This window comes from Pundamilia nyererei, unplaced genomic scaffold (genome assembly GCF_000239375.1).
Source record: "Pundamilia nyererei isolate P.nyererei 1_Seehausen unplaced genomic scaffold, PunNye1.0 scaffold00002, whole genome shotgun sequence".
NCBI classification, from domain to species: domain Eukaryota; kingdom Metazoa; phylum Chordata; class Actinopteri; order Cichliformes; family Cichlidae; genus Pundamilia; species Pundamilia nyererei.
This window is the reverse complement of record NW_005187403.1, coordinates 7,688,919-7,708,158: the sequence shown is the minus strand read 5'-3', so window position 1 is coordinate 7,708,158 and position 19,240 is coordinate 7,688,919. Positions and strand designations below refer to the sequence as shown.

At 39.7% G+C, this 19,240-nt stretch overlaps 1 protein-coding gene across 3 annotated transcripts in view; it reads right to left on the bottom strand.

Moving 5' to 3' along the window:
* The window catches only part of dym (dymeclin), a 62,203-nt gene that overhangs the window by 37,807 nt on the left and 5,156 nt on the right, over nt 1-19,240 (bottom strand). For 2 of the 3 annotated variants that reach the window (XM_005720369.1, XM_005720368.1), the window contains exons 2-8: nt 18,967-19,173; nt 14,456-14,508; nt 14,155-14,248; nt 12,409-12,545; nt 11,577-11,649; nt 8,416-8,541; nt 5,181-5,320 (exon numbers count right to left, since the gene is read on the bottom strand). In XM_005720369.1, coding sequence (XP_005720426.1) covers nt 5,181-5,320; nt 8,416-8,541; nt 11,577-11,649; nt 12,409-12,545; nt 14,155-14,248; nt 14,456-14,508; nt 18,967-19,106 — 763 coding nt within the window. In that variant the 5' untranslated portion in view covers nt 19,107-19,173. The remainder of the gene's footprint in view (nt 1-5,180; nt 5,321-8,415; nt 8,542-11,576; nt 11,650-12,408; nt 12,546-14,154; nt 14,249-14,455; nt 14,509-18,966; nt 19,174-19,240) is intronic. The other variant, XM_005720370.1, reaches the window with a different exon arrangement.

The following is a 19,240-nucleotide window of genomic DNA, read 5'->3' as shown; positions in this document are numbered from 1 at the left end:
TATCCAAATGCAATCCAAAACCATGGTAACATAAACATATCCGCCATATGAGAACATTCCACAGATTTTGTAACCGTCATAATGATGATACAAAGTTCTGCCACAACAAATCCTCCACTCCTAATAGCAAAATGAGAGCAGTCTCCAGTCCAAGCTAGAAATGTATCATTTTCTGTTAAGTGCGCTATGCCAATAATGTCACATACACGTACACATAGCGTGTCTGTGTGGCTGCTGCTAACTCAATATTAATCATGTAGACTGCAGATAACAAACTGCAGAATCAGAAAGCTGTTTGTGTCATTACATATTTAACAAAAACAAAGCCAAAAATGCAGAAGACGGAATGTGGAAGTAGAAGTACACTCCATGATTCAGTAGCTTGTAGAGGCACCTTTAGCAACAATAACTTGTATGATAAAGTGTATGACTTTATCAGTCTCGTACATGAATGTGGGAGGTTTCTAGACACTCTTCTTTACAGTGCTACTTCAGTTCAGTTGAGGTCTGCGGGCTTTCATTTTTGCACAGCTATCTTAAGGTCTCACCACAGCACTTCAATCATGTTGAAGTCTGGACTTTGACTGGGCCACTGAAACATGTTTACTGTTTTCTTTTTCAGCCATTCTGCTGTAGCTTTGCTGCTGTGCTATATTGTTGCATGACCCAATTTGGGCCAAGCTTCAAAGATAGCTTCACATTTGAATCTAGAATAGTTTGGTACGCAGAGGAGTTTATGGTTGACTCAATGCCTGCAAGGTACAAAACAAGCCCAAATAATCACGCCCCCACCACCGTGCCTTACAGTTGGTGTGAGGTGTTTGTGTTGATATGCTGGATGTTTGACCAAACATGGTGCTGTGCATTATAGCCAAACATTTCCACTTTTGATTTGTCTGTCCAGGGGAATTTGTTACAGAAGTCTTGTGGTTTGTTCAGCTGCAACTTTGCAAACCTAAGCTCTGCTGATATGACTGTTCTTATGACAGTCCTGAAGTCTTCTTCTAGTTGGACTGTTATGAACTTGCTAAGTCCTGAAGAGTCTGAGATGTAGTTGTTTTTTTTTTTTGTTTTTTTTAAAAAAATATTTCTCTGCCCTTGCACAGTCTGACCTCAGGGTACATTTGCTGGGACATCCACTCTTAGGAAGTTTGGCAACTGTCTGAACAGTTTTCCACTTGTGAAAAATCCAGTTATTCTGAAATAGTTTTATAACCCTTCCCTGATTGAAGGGCAACAACAATTGCTTCTCTTAGATCATTGCTAAATTCATTCCTCCTTGGTCCAGATGAGCAAGCGGATAGATCTCTTCCTTTTATAGAGGTGGTCACACTTGCAGATGATCAGTTAAACAAGTGCCTTTGATTATCAGCACCTGGAGGCTAATTACCAATTGAATTCCTATGGAAGCAGAGGGAGGGGAGTGAAGAGGAGGGGAGGAAAAGCTCCTGAGTTGCCAGTCTGGGTGATAATCCCCCCTGCAGACGCTTGCTCAGACTGAGACAGCAGAGTGTGTGACAGACATCCTACCCCTTAGACATTAAAATGCCAAAGAAACTCAAGAACTGCTTTGCTTTGCCAATGGTCAGTGTCTGGTTCTTGGAAAAAATCTGTCCACGATTCAAGTGTTTAGGCATGGCAAGTATAAAAAAACAAAACAGGTAGTGTCATAACGCGTTACTGTAATCTGATTACTTTTTTCAAGTAACGAGTAAAGTAAGGGATTACTATTGCAAAAACGGTAATTAGATTACCGTTACTTTCCCGTAGGAACGCTGCGTTACTGCGTTACTAAAACCGTGATTCTTTGCGAGAATGTCTCACGACAGTGACGTAAGCGAGTGCGCGGTTAGTGACAACAGCTGTCTGCAGATCAACAATGGATCATATATCGATTGTGGGAGAGAGTATGAGCGTGCAGCGTTTAAAGCGTGGAAGTACTGACCTTACTTTGAGTTTGATTCCATAAAAAGTGACAAAAACATTAGCGTCCGTTGTGCGTGGGAAGAAAACTTCTTTTTACAGCGAAAAAAACCCCTAAACTTCCAAGCAAGCACCGAGAGCACAACGAAGTAATGGGAAATTCACAGAGAAACTCGCGGATTCTTCCACTGACCGTGGCACACCTGCACCAGGGTAAACCTCCGCCTACCGCAGTCCTGCTTTACAGGTGAAAATAGAGCAACAGGACCGCTGAGTCTTTGACTTTATTTATTTCCTGCTGTTTTACTTGCATCTATTTGAAAGAGTGAGTGTAAACACTAAAAATATTTTATTTTATGGGCTGGAATGTGCAGAAAATAGATTTAAATCTTAAACTAATTTATTCAAGTCAGAGAAGGTTGCATATAATTACATTTTTGCTTGATGCATAAAGTTAAAAGATTAAAACTGATAAAACAAGTTAAAAAAAAGAGACTTTTCCATTTGATTACATTTTGTATGATGATTATGCAGAAAAAGTAGAATTGGGCTGAAAGATCTATCGCTTTATCACCTCTTCAGGTTGTAAATCGTGTTTTTAAAAAGTAACTAACTAACTAAGTAACTAAGTAATTAATTACTTTTGAAAATAAGTAATCAGTAAAGTAACGGATTACTTTTTGGGGGAAGTAATCAGTAATTAGTTACTGATTACTTTTTTCAAGTAACTTGACCAACACTGGTCATAACTAGTCCAGACCAAAGTGTGTGTGTGTTTAGGGGTTACATCTCTAAATGAACTCCTCACACATTCTTTCCTTTCTTTAAGAAATAAAACAACTGTGAATTTAACTAGCATACCCACTGTGTGGAAAAACTGCACAGAAACAGTTTGTGCGTTTGCTGATATTTGTTGAGCTATTAGAAATATTGCCTTCCACTTCAAAAATGTTTCTCCACATTTGTAGTGCTAGCTATTTGCTGAAATACCATTACCACAATTTACACACATCTGCGCCAAAAACGCCATTTTTGATCGTTCGGAGTCACTTTAACCCCCTGAGTAGGATAAATGATCTCTTCCTTTACAATAACCCTCAGTGATGGATACATCAATAAGATTGTGTTATTGTTTCCTTTATTAGGTTCCAACTGGTTTATTGTTGGAAATGCACTCATTCACAGGAAACAATAACTCTCCTCAAATGTCTTAAACCTAAAGTAATGAGCACGTTTCAAAAATGCAAGGAGTAGAAAGTACAGATGTAACAAATAAAAGTAAAATGTGGTCAGAAAGCTAAACGCTCCAGTAAAGCGCAGATAGACAAAGATTCTACTCAAGTACAGGAACAAAGCATGTGTATCCTTCTCACCCATGAAATCTTTCTGTGACATCCTTTAGTACACGGCCACATTAATACAGATGAATAATACTGCTCTTTGCCTCAGCTGTATTTTGTCCTCTGTGCTACTTAGTTCAGTAGACTGAGATGATAAAATGAAATCGGCTCAACATAAATGCCATCATTCAACTCAGAGCACTATTTTGCATAAATATAGCTTTGCATGGCTCAACAGTTGTAGTCTAGTTTAATATCATCAGTTATTTTCGACTGATGACTTTATATAATCGTTTTCGCAAGCTGAGCAATCCAAAACCACGAGGGGCAAACTGCCCTTCAGTTGTGAAACTGGTCTAATTCTCCTAACTAGCCAAACGTTTGCTAGTATAACGAAGTTCAAGAAAGTCATCTGATAGTTACCGTTTTCAGAATAACACCCACTTGTATATTCTGTCAGTGCCAAATGCCTCCATGCATACGAGACACAGAGACAGAGAAAGAAAACAAGTGTTGTTTCTGAGCTCTGAGCATAAGAGGGCTTGTGTCTTTGTTGGTCTGCGTGTGTGTGTATAAGGGAGGCGGCTGCAGACAGACAGGCTCTAGAGGATTACAGAACAGGACAGGGCACCATAACTCATCGAGCTGATCACTGGCCACAGACAGACAGGCTGGCTTGAATGGTGATGGCTCACTGATAGGAATCTGCCACCAACAACCGACAAAGACCGTTTATCCGTGGGGGAAACCCGGCCCTGTTCTCACACTGAAACAGGCACACACAGTGCACATTACCAGCTAAAAATGCACACAACAAAAATCTGCTCATTTTTTTGTCATTCATTTCAGCAGCGTTGCTCTCACTTTTATTTCTCAGATGCGTCGGGTCAGTTTATATTTCATAAAATCCCCCACACCCCAACATAACTGTAATGTATAAATCTTACGGCGTGTGGATGTGTTAATCCAACAGTTTGATTTTGATGTGTTGCTAGTGGCAACATCACTAGAACAAAAGACAAAAATGGGTGAGGAACACAAGGAGTTGTTATGGAGACAGAAAAGTAGGCACCCAGTTAAATTCACACAGGAAAACCCCAACCAGCCAGGGAATTCAATTTGGCATGTTATTGAGAAATTATTATATTTGAATTTTTTTGCAGTGTGTGTATGTGTGAGAAACAAAATGAGACGGGGAAAAATATGAGTCTTTGGATGTGACTAGACACATCGCTGCTTCATTTTAGGCAACAATTTGGAAGGAAAAAACAGGTGACTGCATCTGAAAAGCTCACCACAGTCCCCTAATGCAATAATACAGTAATCTAAGGGCGTTTTCACACCTGCAGTGTGTCCGTATAAATCAAAGTAATTAGTTTTCCCCTCTTGGTGGGGTTCATTTGTGTAGGTGTGAACACAGTAGAGCTAAAAAACCTCTCATAGCCTCGTATCCTTTGTATTCTCAGTGTGGGAAGGTACCATAGATGTGCAAAGGTCTGTGCAGGCTAGCAACTAGCCGTGAACTGAACATAAATTCTCTGAGTTCTCCAATAGTCCAGAACACAGCACCCCACCACAGATACATGCGGCCAGTGAGCAGACTGAACATTGTCACGTAGTTTTCAGTGACACATTTTGATTCATCTGAAAACAAATCAGACCACGGGGAAAAGCTACAAGTAAACAAACTAAAGGTGTGAAAATGACCAAAGCTCCAAAGTTTTACAGAAATGTACAAAGTAAACTGTTTAAATATTCACACTTTGACTACGAATTAAAAATAAAGATATATCAATAAAAACATAAACACACAAAAAGTGGGATCTGCCTTCTTATCTGGGTAGCAATCTGATTAGTAAATACAATAATAATTAAGCTTTCCCTTTTTTTATCGTGTGTTGATGAGTGTGCTCGTACTTGCCACCCCTGACGCCAGGCCATAAAGCAAGCCGCCCTCAGCTTTTGGTTCGAAAATGTGGGTTGAAGGAGGAGGACACTTCTCTTGCCTTATGAAGTTGTAGAGCAGGGTCTTCACCAGTCGACTGGTTAAACACATGCTGTGGAAAAGGGATGATAACGGTTTTAAAAAGACAAAACTGGACATTCGGACTCAATGTGAGACATAAATGCACATTTATACCTCAGCGCATATGAAAAGTCAAAGGAAATTGGGCTTGTTATTTTATTTGACTTTATCTTCCCTTTTTTCTTGCATCACAAAGAGTATGGAGTAGTAGCTGCATTCGTACTGGGTTCATCATTTGTCTCTATATTCACTGCTTAGATTAGGCCTTAAAAGTAAAGCACACATGAAGAATAAAGCCCTACAGTTGTGGTCTTAGCTTTATTTCAATTCTTTAAAATTAGATCATGTGTGAATAATTGAAGGGCTGAACAATAAAGGTTTTGAATAATATAAGGAGGCACGGAGACAATCACTCTCATCTTTAGCACTTTAGTTTTCTTTATTAGATATATAATAAGTGAAGCCTTCCGCAAAAGTTCTGAGAATAAAAGCACTGGGGTTATTTGGTCATGTTTAAAAGTGCTCCTTACCTGCTAAAGACAAGAAATGCTAATTTTAGAAACAGAATAGGAACAGATTGTGAGGATTTTCTCCAGAGAGAGAGGAAAAAAAATCAGCTCTTTTGCAAAGTCAGCCTTAGCACCTTCCTAGTCGCTGATCACGCCATATTCTTCACAGTGCAGCAGAAAGCAAAACGCACATATGTGCATGCAGGTGCGTGTCTACAGCCGCGTCTAACAACCCGCTCTCCATTTACACGTGTCTATGTTGGGCATCAATCTTAGTCAGTTTTCCCTTCTTTACACGTAAGCTGTAATTTCTTGTGGATCTAATATCACTGTTTGTGCTTTACTTTCTGGAAACACTAAATCTTATTAGATGGCCTTCAAAGCTGTTTTGCCACTTGAAAATCTTTCATCACTTCAATCCACTGAGCCAAAGTGCTCGCTTTGGTTGTGTTAGTCTAAACTGCAACTATTGGACTCAAACAAAATGCATCAAAATACAGCAGTTATCTAAATTTAATAACATTCAAGAAAACCATTTCCATGTACAGGCTTGCATTAACATTTATTATAATAAACAGGCTAATGTTTCGCTCTCACACTGCTGTGGCTGTGATTGGCTAAATTAGTTTTGTTTTCTTCTTTTGGTATCAGTTAAATGGGACAAGGACAACCAACAGGTTAATTTTATGTGAGTAGATTATTTGACTGAAAAACAAAAATATTATGCGGCTGTATTTATAAAAAATACAAAAAACCCTATTATATTTATTTACAGGTTCAGACATTTTAGCTCCCCTCCCAAAAAATGCAATCTATTGATCAGCTGATTTGGCATAAACATTAGTTATGGACTGCAACTTATAGTATGGCACAGCAGTCTGAGGGCTCTTGGCTAACACCTTGTGAATCCTGCAGAAGTCAAGCCGTTAACCACCGCATAAATATTCCAATGCAACTATTTTTCCCCTGTCACAATTACATGTATTATAACCATTTATTCCTCTGCCCAAACAGGATCTTCAAGCTTCAATGATACAATACAATAAGTTCCCCATAGCTCTGGACAGTGACAAGCATCAATGCTAGTGGAACGATATTAGCCATGCTGCATGCAAACACCCTGTTGTTCTGTGGAATTATCATCAAAAACAAAAATAAATCACTGAGTCTCGTTTTCTCAGATGTGCCTGAAGACTTGTGCAGGTCTGCAGCCAACAACAGAACATTTGGTGTTTTTGCTCATTGCTTAGACGTTTTAGAGTCAGACAAGCCACTCTAGCAAGTGAACAAAAATGGCAGACTGTGAAGCAGCAGCTCATTGTTTATTTTAAGGTTTGCCAAACTGGCTGCTTTGTAGGCGTTCTGCACATGCACTGCGCAGTCATGTAGATACACTCAGTGACTATTTTAATAGATATACCTATTCAGCTGCTTATTAATTAAAAATATTCAATTTAATTTGCATATAGCCACAAATCACAGTCACCGCAAGGGATGTTTTATAATGAGGTAACGACTCTACAATATTAGAGGGAAAAAACAAAACAAAACAGATGCAAGCACTAGGTGACAGTGGGAAGGAAAAACTCTCTTTTCACAGGAAGAAACCCCTGGCAGAACCAAGCTCAGGGAGGGGCAGTCATCTGCTGCCACTGGCTGGAGGTGAAGGGAGGAAGACAGACATATATACTATGTCCTGAAACCAGCCAATGATGTGACAGTAACTCATTTAGGCATGTTTAAATCAACCTGCTATCTCAAGGGTTTACAGAGGATGGTATAAAAAGAGAGCAAATATGCAGTTGGCAGCAGTTCACAGGGTCAAAATGCCTTAAGGCAGGGTGTCCAACTCCAGGCCTCAAGGGCCGGTGCCTGCAGGTTTTATCACCCTGGAACAACACACCTGAATCAAATAATGAGTTCATTACCAGCATCTGGAGAACTTCAAGACATGTTGAGGAGGTCATTTAGCCTTTTAAATCAGCTGTCTCAAACCTGCAGGAAACCGGCCCTTGAGGCTTGGAGTTGGACACCCCTACCTTAAGGGGAATGGCCAAATTGCTTTAAGAAGGCAACAGTAACTCAAATTGCAACATTTTGTGGAAGAGCATCTCTGAACATGCAACCTGCTGAACCTTGAAGCAGGTGGGGCAGCAGAAGAGCACACCAGGGGTCACTCCTGTCAGGTTATGTTGCATGGACTTCGCAAAATTGTTGGATAACAGAAGAAAAACTTTGCAGCATTCAGATGGTAGGGTCAGAATTTGGTATAAACACCATGAAAGGATGGATCCATCCTGCCTTGCATCATCAGTTCAAGGTACTGATGGTGCAATGCTGTTGGGGAGATTTTCTAGAGACACTGCGACTACCTGAGGATTGTTGCTGACCATGTCCATCCTTTTATGACCACAGGGTACCCAGATTTAATTTGTGCCACTAAGAATTCAAGCAGGTCAAGCAAGCCAAAAGGGGGACCAGTTTGATATAACTAATAAAGTGGCTTGTGAGCACATAATCACATACAAAACACTTCCATTTCTACCTTTTCTGTTAATATGGGCACTTCAAGTTAAGTGTAGTCTTCAGTGGAGTGTGAGCGAGTGTGTTTCCTCACCATCGTCCCTTCATGATGTGCTGGTATATAATTCCATCTCTGAGGATGTCTTTGTGGAAGAGCTGATAGGAGAAGAATACCAGCAGCACGGTCACTGCCTCAAACAGGATGCTATAGGTGATGTCACTAAAGAAAACAATGCAACACAAAGAGTTCATGTAAATAAACTCAATTTTATAGCTAAACATCTGCATAAAATAATATCTATAAGCATTTCATGCATGCTTTCAAACAGAATAGATTGATATGCTCTCTTGGCTGCATTGATGTCAACATCTCTTCATAAAAGGATGACAGAGCACTGCAGTTAGCTGAAGGTGGCAGCACTACGTATCATGCCTTGATGGTTCTTTTCAGACCCGTTTTATGACTAAAAACATCTTTTTTGTAAACAGTTTATCCATTTATATCAAAAAATCCAGACTCTACAGTACATTTCCTACCTTGCTAAAATGCCAATTCTTAGCACACTACAGGTCACGGAGTTATAAAATGATGCTCATATGTACGCGCCCTTAGTTCAGTTTTCAGCCTTCTTCCTATTAATCAGTGACGAAAAATGATTTGTTTTAGTTTGCCTGTTAGATTTCTGCCAATAAACTCCATTGTTTATTGGCTGAAAACGGACAAAACTTTTAACTTGGAAACTATGATTTTACTAGTGTGGCATATATTGTCAACATATAGAAATAGCTGTATCAAGATTATCATGTCACATTTGACCTCTGATCTCTCCTTCACTATCAATAGATTGATCTGAAGGTGATAATAATGCTACATAGAGCCATCTAAAACTATGTTTCTTATTGCCATTGTTTGTATCGATAACCTATAACTATCACATTACATTGTACCTCTGACCTTTTCATCAGGGTCGAATAAGGTCAACTTTTCATTTGAAGCTTTATCTTTAAAATTGTCTGTTTGTATTGGCAACATTTGGGAAATGATACTGGTATATGGGGATTGTAAATATCACATTACAGTTTGCATCCAAATATCACGTCACATTTGACCTCTGATCAAACGTTTACATTTCACATCTGCCTTTATTTTACGTTGACCCCAAGATTTGCTGTATCTTTAAAGAAAGTATTGGCAAAAGAAAGAAAATGAGCTGCTTAGTTAGTTAGAAACACAGGGTGGGCCATTTATATGGATACACCGTAATAACATGTGAATGGTTGGTGATATTAAAGTCCTGTTTGTGGCACATTAGTATATGTGAGGGGGCAAACTCCTCAAGATGGGTGGTGACCATGGTGGCCATTTAGAAGTCGGCCATCTTGGATACAACTTTTGTTTTTTCAATAGGAAGAGGGCCATGTGACACATCGAACTTATTGGTAATGTCACAAGAAAAACAATGGTGTGCTTGGTTTCAGCGTAACTTTATTCTTTCATGAGTTATTTACAAGTTTCTCTTTGTTCACAGCCATTGACATGTCGAAGAGGTTAACACGTGAGGAGCGGATCGAAATCGTGTTGATATCTGGTGAACGCATGTCACATGGCCCTCTTCCTATTGAAAAAAACAAAAGGTGTATCCAAGATGGCCGACTTCTAAATGGCCACCATGGTCACCACCCATCTTGGGGAGTTTGCCCCCTCACATATACTAATGTGCCACAAACAGGACTTTAATATCACCAACCATTCCCATGTTATTACGGTGTATCCATATAAATGGCCCACCCTGTATACTACAGTGTATATACTGTAGTGTAATATTATACAAGAAGCTCAGGTTGTTCCTGTTCAGCCATTTAAAAATCAGAACCTACAATCCGTGACCTACTCTTACATAATATTTCTGTAATTAATTTAAGTAAACATCTGTCATACTACTAATATCCAATTCAGGGCCGAGGGGAGCTGGAGCCTATGTCACCCGGACAGATCAGCTCTCACAGTTTGCATAGAAACAGTGCATTGTGCATGATAAAGGCCCAGTCATGTCAAAACATTGTCTTTTGAATCCAGTACATACTTAGAAGCTCTGTGTGAAGTCTGCACATGCACACTGCACTCTTTAAGCCAGTTTTATGGGCTACTTAAATTTCTGTTTTGAAATTAATTCCATTACTGCGTGCTGTTTTTTAGCTTTGCAAAGTACTTTGTCACCAATCAGCTACTGTTTTAGTTGGATACCTGTGAATGGAAAAATAACCACTCTCGTACTCGTGAGACAAAGCCACAAAAAAGGCACAGGAGTCTGCTTGGGACTTGGGGGAAGCTAACTAAAAGAATGGTGGGTTTCCCATCCAAGCCAGGAGCACGTAGAGGGGAAATGGGCTAACAGCCACAAAGTGGTGAAGGGAAGAAAAACAGAGAGCGATTTTAAGCTTGGAACAATGAATAATGTTGGAATGTTGAATGCATTTACACAGGAGCCACAGTTTGATGTTTGGAGACAAGAGAAGAAAAGGAGAGCGAAAGGTGAAGAGGTGCAGAGAAAATAGAGGCAGACGGTGAGAGAAGGTATCCGGAACGACGCACAGAACAAGTGGAAGATGCCGTGACAAGAAGACGTAAATCATGATTCGACAAATTTATTTTGAAAAGCTCGAGGAGATTGCTTTTCTAAACATATTGCGTGTACTTTTTAAAAAATCATTCACTTATTGATAAGTAAACACAGAGGATGTTTGTGTTCACACCGCCCAGCGGGACTAAAGCCTGATACAATTTTTCAAACATTATGTTCCCTCCACTCCCACTCCCTGGAAATGCTCCCAAACTTTCATTCCAAGCTTTTTCTCTTCCCCCAAACAACCAACACTTTCTCTCTTATTTTAGCTCTTTCGGATCGCCGTGTTGCCAACATCAGAGTTCCAGCATGTCAGTATGCCGTGTTCCTTAATGGATTTCATCTTCTCTTGGTTAGTGACTCAAGACAAGAATAAGCAAGCGCAGCACGCAAACAGAACAACACATACAAACTGCTTTTCATTAGCTCCTAAGTCACTAACATGCTACTCATATTAACAGGGGGAAACAAGTGATCACGGACTATTACAAGTCCAATCACTCAGGCAATGTTTTCAAACATTTAGGCTGTAAGCATCTTTCTCACCGTTTCAGAATAGCTCTGACATGCCCGACCTTTTTAGAGTGTTTAATTCACCTTTTTCCTCACGCAAAAGATGGGAGAGACTTACAGCAGCGGCACTTCAACGATCAGGTGAACAAGGTTGGACAGCAGCTCCTCAAGAAGGTCTTCACTTCCTGTTTCTCCACAAGGGATTGATAAAGTAAATATATGAAAAACACTGAATATAAGACAGTATCAGGTTAGTTGTCGTAACTCTGCTCGACTAATCTGCCACTAATCCAATCCTTAGTTCCCACAGGTCGCTCTGTGTTTTCATGTTCATTAAACAAAGGAAATAACACAGTACTATTTAATAAGGATATCACACAGAATCCATTTCATACTTTCCTCTTGATTATAATTGCAAAAGATGAACAAATGATGACAAACCGGTAGAACAACAAAGTCTAAAACTGTTTAATGTTAAATCATATTTTCCAGCAGTTTAGCACGATAATTCCTAATGACATAATTAATTATATTAGTGTGTCCTGAACTCACATAAGCAGCAAGAAACTGATGGAAGGATAAACCATTTTGCAAAGACCAATTAATTCAACTTCATTCAATTTAATCCAATTCTGAATGTCTCTTAAGTATGAAAGGAAGTCTTGTACATTTGACAGTTATTATATGAGACATCTAAAACTAGGCCATAACCTCTGTTACTCACTTCCAAGAACTCACTTGGAAACCAAAAACGTAAAGAATGCTGAAGATTTCCTAAGAGATAACGTGACGTTTTGCGTAAGGTGCACTCAAGTGCAAAAACTCAAGAAATTTTCAACATTGCTACTGATTCTAAGAGAGCACCTTTTTTTTTTTTTAGCAAAATCTTTTCAAGCTGACTCTTTTGTGTAGTCTGTGGCCCTGCCTGTGAAAAAGATACTGGAGCTCACCTCCGCAGGATCCTGGTGCCCTCTCCTGGTAAGAGAACTGCTGGTGCAGCTCAGCTTCACTCATCTCCCTGATGAAGACCTTGAGCAGGCAGCGAATCATGAACAGTGCATTGTGGGCCTGCCAGATAAAAAGCTGGCTGTGGAAGAGAAAAACGAAACCAAGACATCTCATGGGCATGCTTCTGGGTGGTTAAAAGATGGATTTGCATTTCATTTAACAAAAAATTACTAGTGGCAGCTTTTCAGCTAAAAATCAGGGCTCTCAGATGACTGAGAGTGAGCCAATAGCAAGTCTTTGCACAGCCTATGGGTGTAACAATAAAAGTATGTATGGCTGAATATTATACTCATCTGCTACTAGTAAAAGTGATAAATAAGCTCTAAATTGGCATAAAAACTTTGCGAACTCGTAATCTAAGAGTTTCTTGATTAACTCTAACTCCAGCAATGTCGATGAAGCTCAGTCTTTGACACAGTTTTGTCTTTTATACAGCTTTAAACACACTGAACATTTTAAAAGTGTTTCATGTGTGTGAGGGCTTTTATTTTTGAAAACTAATCTTTCGCTTCCTGCTTTCCTCAGGTGCCGTGTAGAGCTTGTAGTGGCTTCTGTAAGAACAGACCTGGCACTACTTTAACATCTGTGGAGCGCAGTGACACTTCTGGGCTGATTCTGAAACATCTGGTAAAAATCCATTGATTGTATCCAAACTTAAATGCAAAGTAGCTCTGACTGAAGTATTATCACTGTGACACGACCACAAAGAAGCTGGGGGTGAAGAATTTTTGCATTATGCTCAAAACTAGGCCATAACTTCTCTGATATGCCATTTACAGCTGACATTAAAATGACATGTTTACCTGGATAGTTATCTACACACAATGTGCAAAGGCATCTGAAGGCAGCCAGATCACACCGTTATCAAACCCTAGAAATATGTAAATGCAATCCTTACAGCATGAGCAGATCCTTAAGTGGGGAAAAAACAGTCTGCCCAACATCTGGAAAGCTCTGCTAGTAGGGGAAAACCTCTTTTTTGACAAAGGAAAATTAACTAGAGGAACTTTAGCTGCTTTGTCTCCCTTCATCTGTGATGTGGCACATTTAAGAGGGATTCTATGCCCAACCTAAGGCTCTGGGTTTTGAGAAAGAAGTGTAACTTAACAGGAAGCAATATACTTAATCCCCTTTTTAAAACCTTTTTAAAAGGAATAAACTAAACATATTTTGCATTTAATTATTCGGTTACATGTACCTAGTAACTCCCCAAAACTGCATAAGTTTGAGAAACAAACACGAAAGAAACCACCCACTGCAAGCCAAGTTTCACAACCACTAAAGACCAATGCTGAGGTGTATGTCAGTCTCTGCAATTAACTATTTGCACACACCAATTATGTCACACCAAGAAAATGTGGATTTGTGGGACAGACCTGCTATGAAACGTGAGAAAAAGAGAAGAGGAGCAATAACTCCAACTTCTAATGCTGCTCAGCACAGAAGGAAGAGTTCCCACCAAAAACATTTGGTGACTTGGGCAGAGTCGGTCTCTGTGGAAATGGAGCTTTGGCTGTGAGCGCTGATTATTGCCACATACGTATGTTGATAGTTATACCTCTGCAGTTTTTCTCATGGGAAAGTGCAACTACTTCAGCGTTCCTCTCTCTCTCTCTCAAACAATAAGTGGCCTGCACTGAATCCATCACTGACAGTCAGTACTTCCCCTCTGAGGTTCTCATACTCACTCTTGGCATTCTGTAGAGATTTTCAGCTCTTTGGTTCTTCCCAGGAAAATTCTCACCAGAGCGCCAAAGTTCCCGGTTCTCGGATTGTTTTCAACTTGGGGGGGGGGATGGACAAAACTTTATTATTAAAAGCTTTACATAAACTACAGAAACCTCAAAATATGATAATTTAGCATTCAGTAACTTAAATGTTATGATTAAAATTCAAACTCTTGAGAAGTCAGTTTTCTTTGGGACTACTCAGACATATTCTTCCATAAACACGTATTATGTGAAATTATTTATGTAGTAGCTAACATACTGAGGATCTTGGCCAGGGGTATGACAGCTTCTTCCAGTAACTTAGAGTCTCCACTGTGAAACAAAAAAAAAACAGAAGAGAACATGTCAGGTTAAAATGGACAGAAGGAGCTGACTGCTTGAGTAACCTTCCCTCTGCTGGAAACTCAAGGTACTACACAACAATAAGATGCAAGTCAACCGGGACAAAAAGAACAAAATTAAACAAATGTCTGAATAATACATTCAACATGCAAAGATACAGAGCATGACTCAGTTATAAATCATGGTTTAGTTAAAGGCACTGGTCGCTCATCTTCTTGTTCTTTTGGATGCTCCCATTGGGGGTCACCAGAGTGGATCATCCTGCTTCCATCTGACCTAACCCAAACACCCTCCTCTGCATGTCCTTCTCCACATCCATGAACCTCCTCTGTGATCTTCCTCTTTTCCTCCTGCCTGGCAGCTCTATATTCAGCATCCTTTGCCAAAGATGTCCACTCTCTGTCCTCTGCACATGTCCAAACCTACAAAACTTAACTTCCCTCTCTGATTTTGTTTACAAAATGCTCAACCTGCGCTGTCCCTCTGTTATACTCATCTCCAACCCTGTCCATCCAGGTCACTACCAATGAAAACCTCCATGCACTGCTACAGCTTTACATTCTCACAGTAGCTCTGTGCTTGGAGAGAAATCCTCCTCGCGCGAATAAACTTACTTGTTTGGAGGCAGAACCTACAGAGAACGGGGCTCTAATGTGATTGGTCACTTTGATGGACACTTCAGGTTACTGTGTTAAACTGAGTTACGATGTAGAACCGAAAGAAACACTGTATTTGTTTACAATATGAAAAATAAGAACGCTTTCCTGATCTTACATAGCTTCTATCATTTAAAAAAAAAAAAAATCATCATAACGAGAGGCACACATAATTTCTAAGAAAAAGATCAAATTGTTTTATAAAATGTGAACAAATATAAAATAGTTTATTGTTGCTACCAGTTGTACACATCTGGCTACAGGGCTCCACTGTAATAGTTCATCCAGATAATATTTCAGGTTCTTTGAACAGACAGTCTGTGGGGTGGATAGGAGAGTAAGATGTGACAGGCTGTTGTTGGTAGGTAGCTCATTTGTCTGAACTAGTGTCTAACAAACAGTTCAGGTTGTTGCTATGATGCTGTGGAAATCTAAAGGCTCTTATAACTATATTACACAGCATGCTTGTAACCGCTATTTGCAAGGTGTCTAATTTTTTTATGCATTGTGGTTATCTCTGTGCTGCTAACCACGTGATTAACTTTAGTCATGTCTGTTGTATCCCAAACGGTTGATTCTGTTCATCTGGATGTTGCGTTTTCAGTGGGAGAAACGTTTCGTCACTCATCCAAGTGACTTCTTCAGTCTCAGCTGACTGCAGGTTTCCCCAATCTTATAAACAGTACATTTGCATAATGCCTGAAACCAGCACCACTGAATGAACAATGGGCTGGGAGGTGAGTTCCTTGATCATTAGTATGCAAATTCTCATGACCATTGATCAACAACTACTGATCAAAGCACTGATCAAATGTTTCTCCCACTAAAAACGCTACGTCCAGATGAACAGAATCAACTTTTTGGGATTTACTTACCTGGATGATTGAGCATCTGCTTTCTGTTGTCACAATGTTCTAGAAATCATTTTAAGTTTTGTTTGGTAAGTTTATATATTTGTTTGTTTAAATCCTAAAGTTCATAAAGAGACTAGCAAAAACAATATTAAAGAGTCATTTCTCCTCTGTACTTAAACACTGTAGAATTCCAGGCCATGTTTGAAGCACTCCCATCTAGTCACGTATGTGCAGTTACACCTGTTTGCTGCAGACAGAACAACCTTTTGTTGACAGGTTTAAATGTTTGTATTTTGGCCAAACTTACAATTGCCAGATTCTGATGCAAAATTCCTTTCCTGATCATTGTATGACATTTTTGTTTTTAATTTTTTAAATCATAGACGATACTGTACAACAGATTAATGGGACAGCAGTGCAGAGGCTTCAGAACTTGCCTTAGAATTCTCTGGTTTAAAATATTTCTTTAACATTACCGGGACAGTTGTCTGTATTTTCACTGCTGCACAGCAAACAGTGACTGTTGATGATTAATTTGACAACTTTATTTGTTTACAATTTGAAAAATAAAGTTTAAAACATCGTTCCGTCACTCAGTGTAACCCAGTAAACTGAAGAGTCCAAGTCACAGGACCCCAGGACCCCCATCCTCCTTTCGGCTCTGCCTTCAGACAGTGAAAGTATAGTAAGTAGCAGAGAGCTACCCACGAGACTGTAAAACTGTAGCAGCACGTAGCAGCACGTCCAAAGCAGACACTCTTGTGTGCACGATGGCTTTTTTGGTGTGCGCAGCTGCTGAGTTTAACGTGCAGGCGCTTCCCTTTCACTCAGATAAACAGTTGTCAATACAGGTGAAGAACAGAAGAAGAGGCAGAGTTTTCTCAGATTATTAGTAATTAAATCATTAGTGGTTTATCTTCCTAATACTTTGAGAAATCTCTGTCTGTTCTTCTGCTGTATTGACAACCATTCCTGTGAGCGGCTTTAGAGTTGGTGGGAACCTGATTAAGTGTGGTGCCAGACTTGACCATCTTTTACATTAACAAATACCCCATACTATTACCCTTAAATGTAACCATGACAACAGCAAACACTTATCCTGACCTACACCTAATTTTACTTTACACCATTTCCTGTTTCTGTGCTATTTTAGCTAGCTGCTGGCTTCAACTACTTATTTATCATGGCACAAAGACAGTGACACTGGCCATCATTCAACTTTCAGAACAAGAGGAAATTGTGCAAAAAGATGTGTGTCCACAAACAATCAGTTTGAAGGTCTCTTGTTTGATCACGTCTCACCATGTGACTTTTTGCGTTTTAAATAATTAAAGATTTATTTCTTTTTGTTTAAAGGCCAAGTGCCTTACACAACTACAGGGTTATAAGCCTTTGAACAAATAACAGAAGTAGAGCCATTAGGGACAGCCAAACCCACTGTTGCAATACTGGAGAAGAATGACACGCATAAAACGCTGCATGAAAGTGCTACATATGTAACCAAACCATTAGAAAAAGCAACAATGTTCCACTTTCTGAACCTGCAAGTGCTCAATGGGTTCACATGACTTTCATCATTAAAGGGTGAACATGAGGTTTCTTAAAATTTCATACAACAAAATTTGTTAAGAAATCTCTGTATGTCCTTCTGTAGCAGACACAGCACTCCAAGAGCACTAGTTATTATAAATTACCATTCAGTAGTTTGATTCAATATAGCAGCAACCTGATATTTTAGCTATTTGTGTTTATCTTATTGAGCAGCAATTAGAGTGTAAGGGCAAATACACGCAGGAAGAAACTAACACCAGAAATTTCAATGTTCAAACGGACGACTTGAAGTGATGATTACTCATGACCGACCCCCACTGACAGCAGCAAACTGCTGTATACTTGGACAGGGCTCAACTTTTTCCCTTAATACAGACAACACTATTTCTCAGTCTTATTTTAGACAAACACTAAGTATGAATGCAAAATGTTACATGTGCCTTTTGTTTCTGTTACTTGGTAGATACTGTAGCTATATTTATTTTATGAATGGAAAACATCACAATATTAGTAGATTAATATGTAACATCAGTCAACCAGTCATGGTCCACCTGAAAGCGAGAACAAGGTGCCTTTCCTTCTCAGTGCTGTTTACAAAGGAACTAAACGTTAACGGTTAACTGGTCTGATCACAGCCAAGCAGATCAGCAGCCCTGTTAGATCGTTGCTCAGGTGATCTCTGCAAACCTCCGGTTTACAGTTTAATCTTAAATCCCGGGTGTAAATCTTAAAAGGACTTTCTAACTAGAAGGCTTTGTTCCCTTGTGGTGGAGGGAACAAACCATTATTAAAAACATCAGTGTATCTAAGGGCTGCAACCCAGGAAAATTCACTTGTGTCAATATGAATTTTTCCTCCACTCTGTTTGCCTTCCTGACTTACTGCTCGTTTTGTTGGTGAAGGTTTCATCTGAGTGATTTAAAGCATCACATTGTGTATAAAAGTTATAAAGTACAGTAAAGTGGTGTTTAGATGTCATAGCCTCAATTATTTGACTTAGCTAATAAATTACTAATTAAGTAATTGAAACGAGCAGAGTGATGCCAAGTAAAAGTTATGTGGACACCTCCCCACACCACATTGTGTTGCGAGGTGGGGCAATTGTTTATTGGGCTGGCTATGGAACATCCTAGATATGTCTGATGGGACTAATGTGCTAGTAGGGTAGGATGTCATCGGGGATTGTAGTTGCCATGGATGGGTGTAATTGGTTTGCAACAATGTTAATGTGAGTGGTCTTTTTAAAGTAACATAAATGCTTGGAGACAAAGCAGAACACTGCAATGACTGTTTGCGGTTTTAATGTGATGGCTGACAGGTGTATTGAATTTCAGGTGTGTGTGCCTTAACACCGTGTTCCTTTTTACCTGCTGGTGGGACTGATGAAGGTGAAGGAGATGAGCTGGTTCCAGAAAGGGTCATTCTCCGATATGGACTCTGTGCCCACCAGGGCCTTGAGGCTGGGATTATCGGACAGGTCACTGACCTGACTGGTGTTGGCTCCCATCTTTGCTGGCTGTGCTCAGCCAGACTCGCTGCTCTTCACTGCTTTTTCACCAGGCATATGCCAAAACCTGGGACAAAGAAAATGCTTTAATCTTTGGAGGCACAAACAATAAACAATCCATCCATCCATCCATC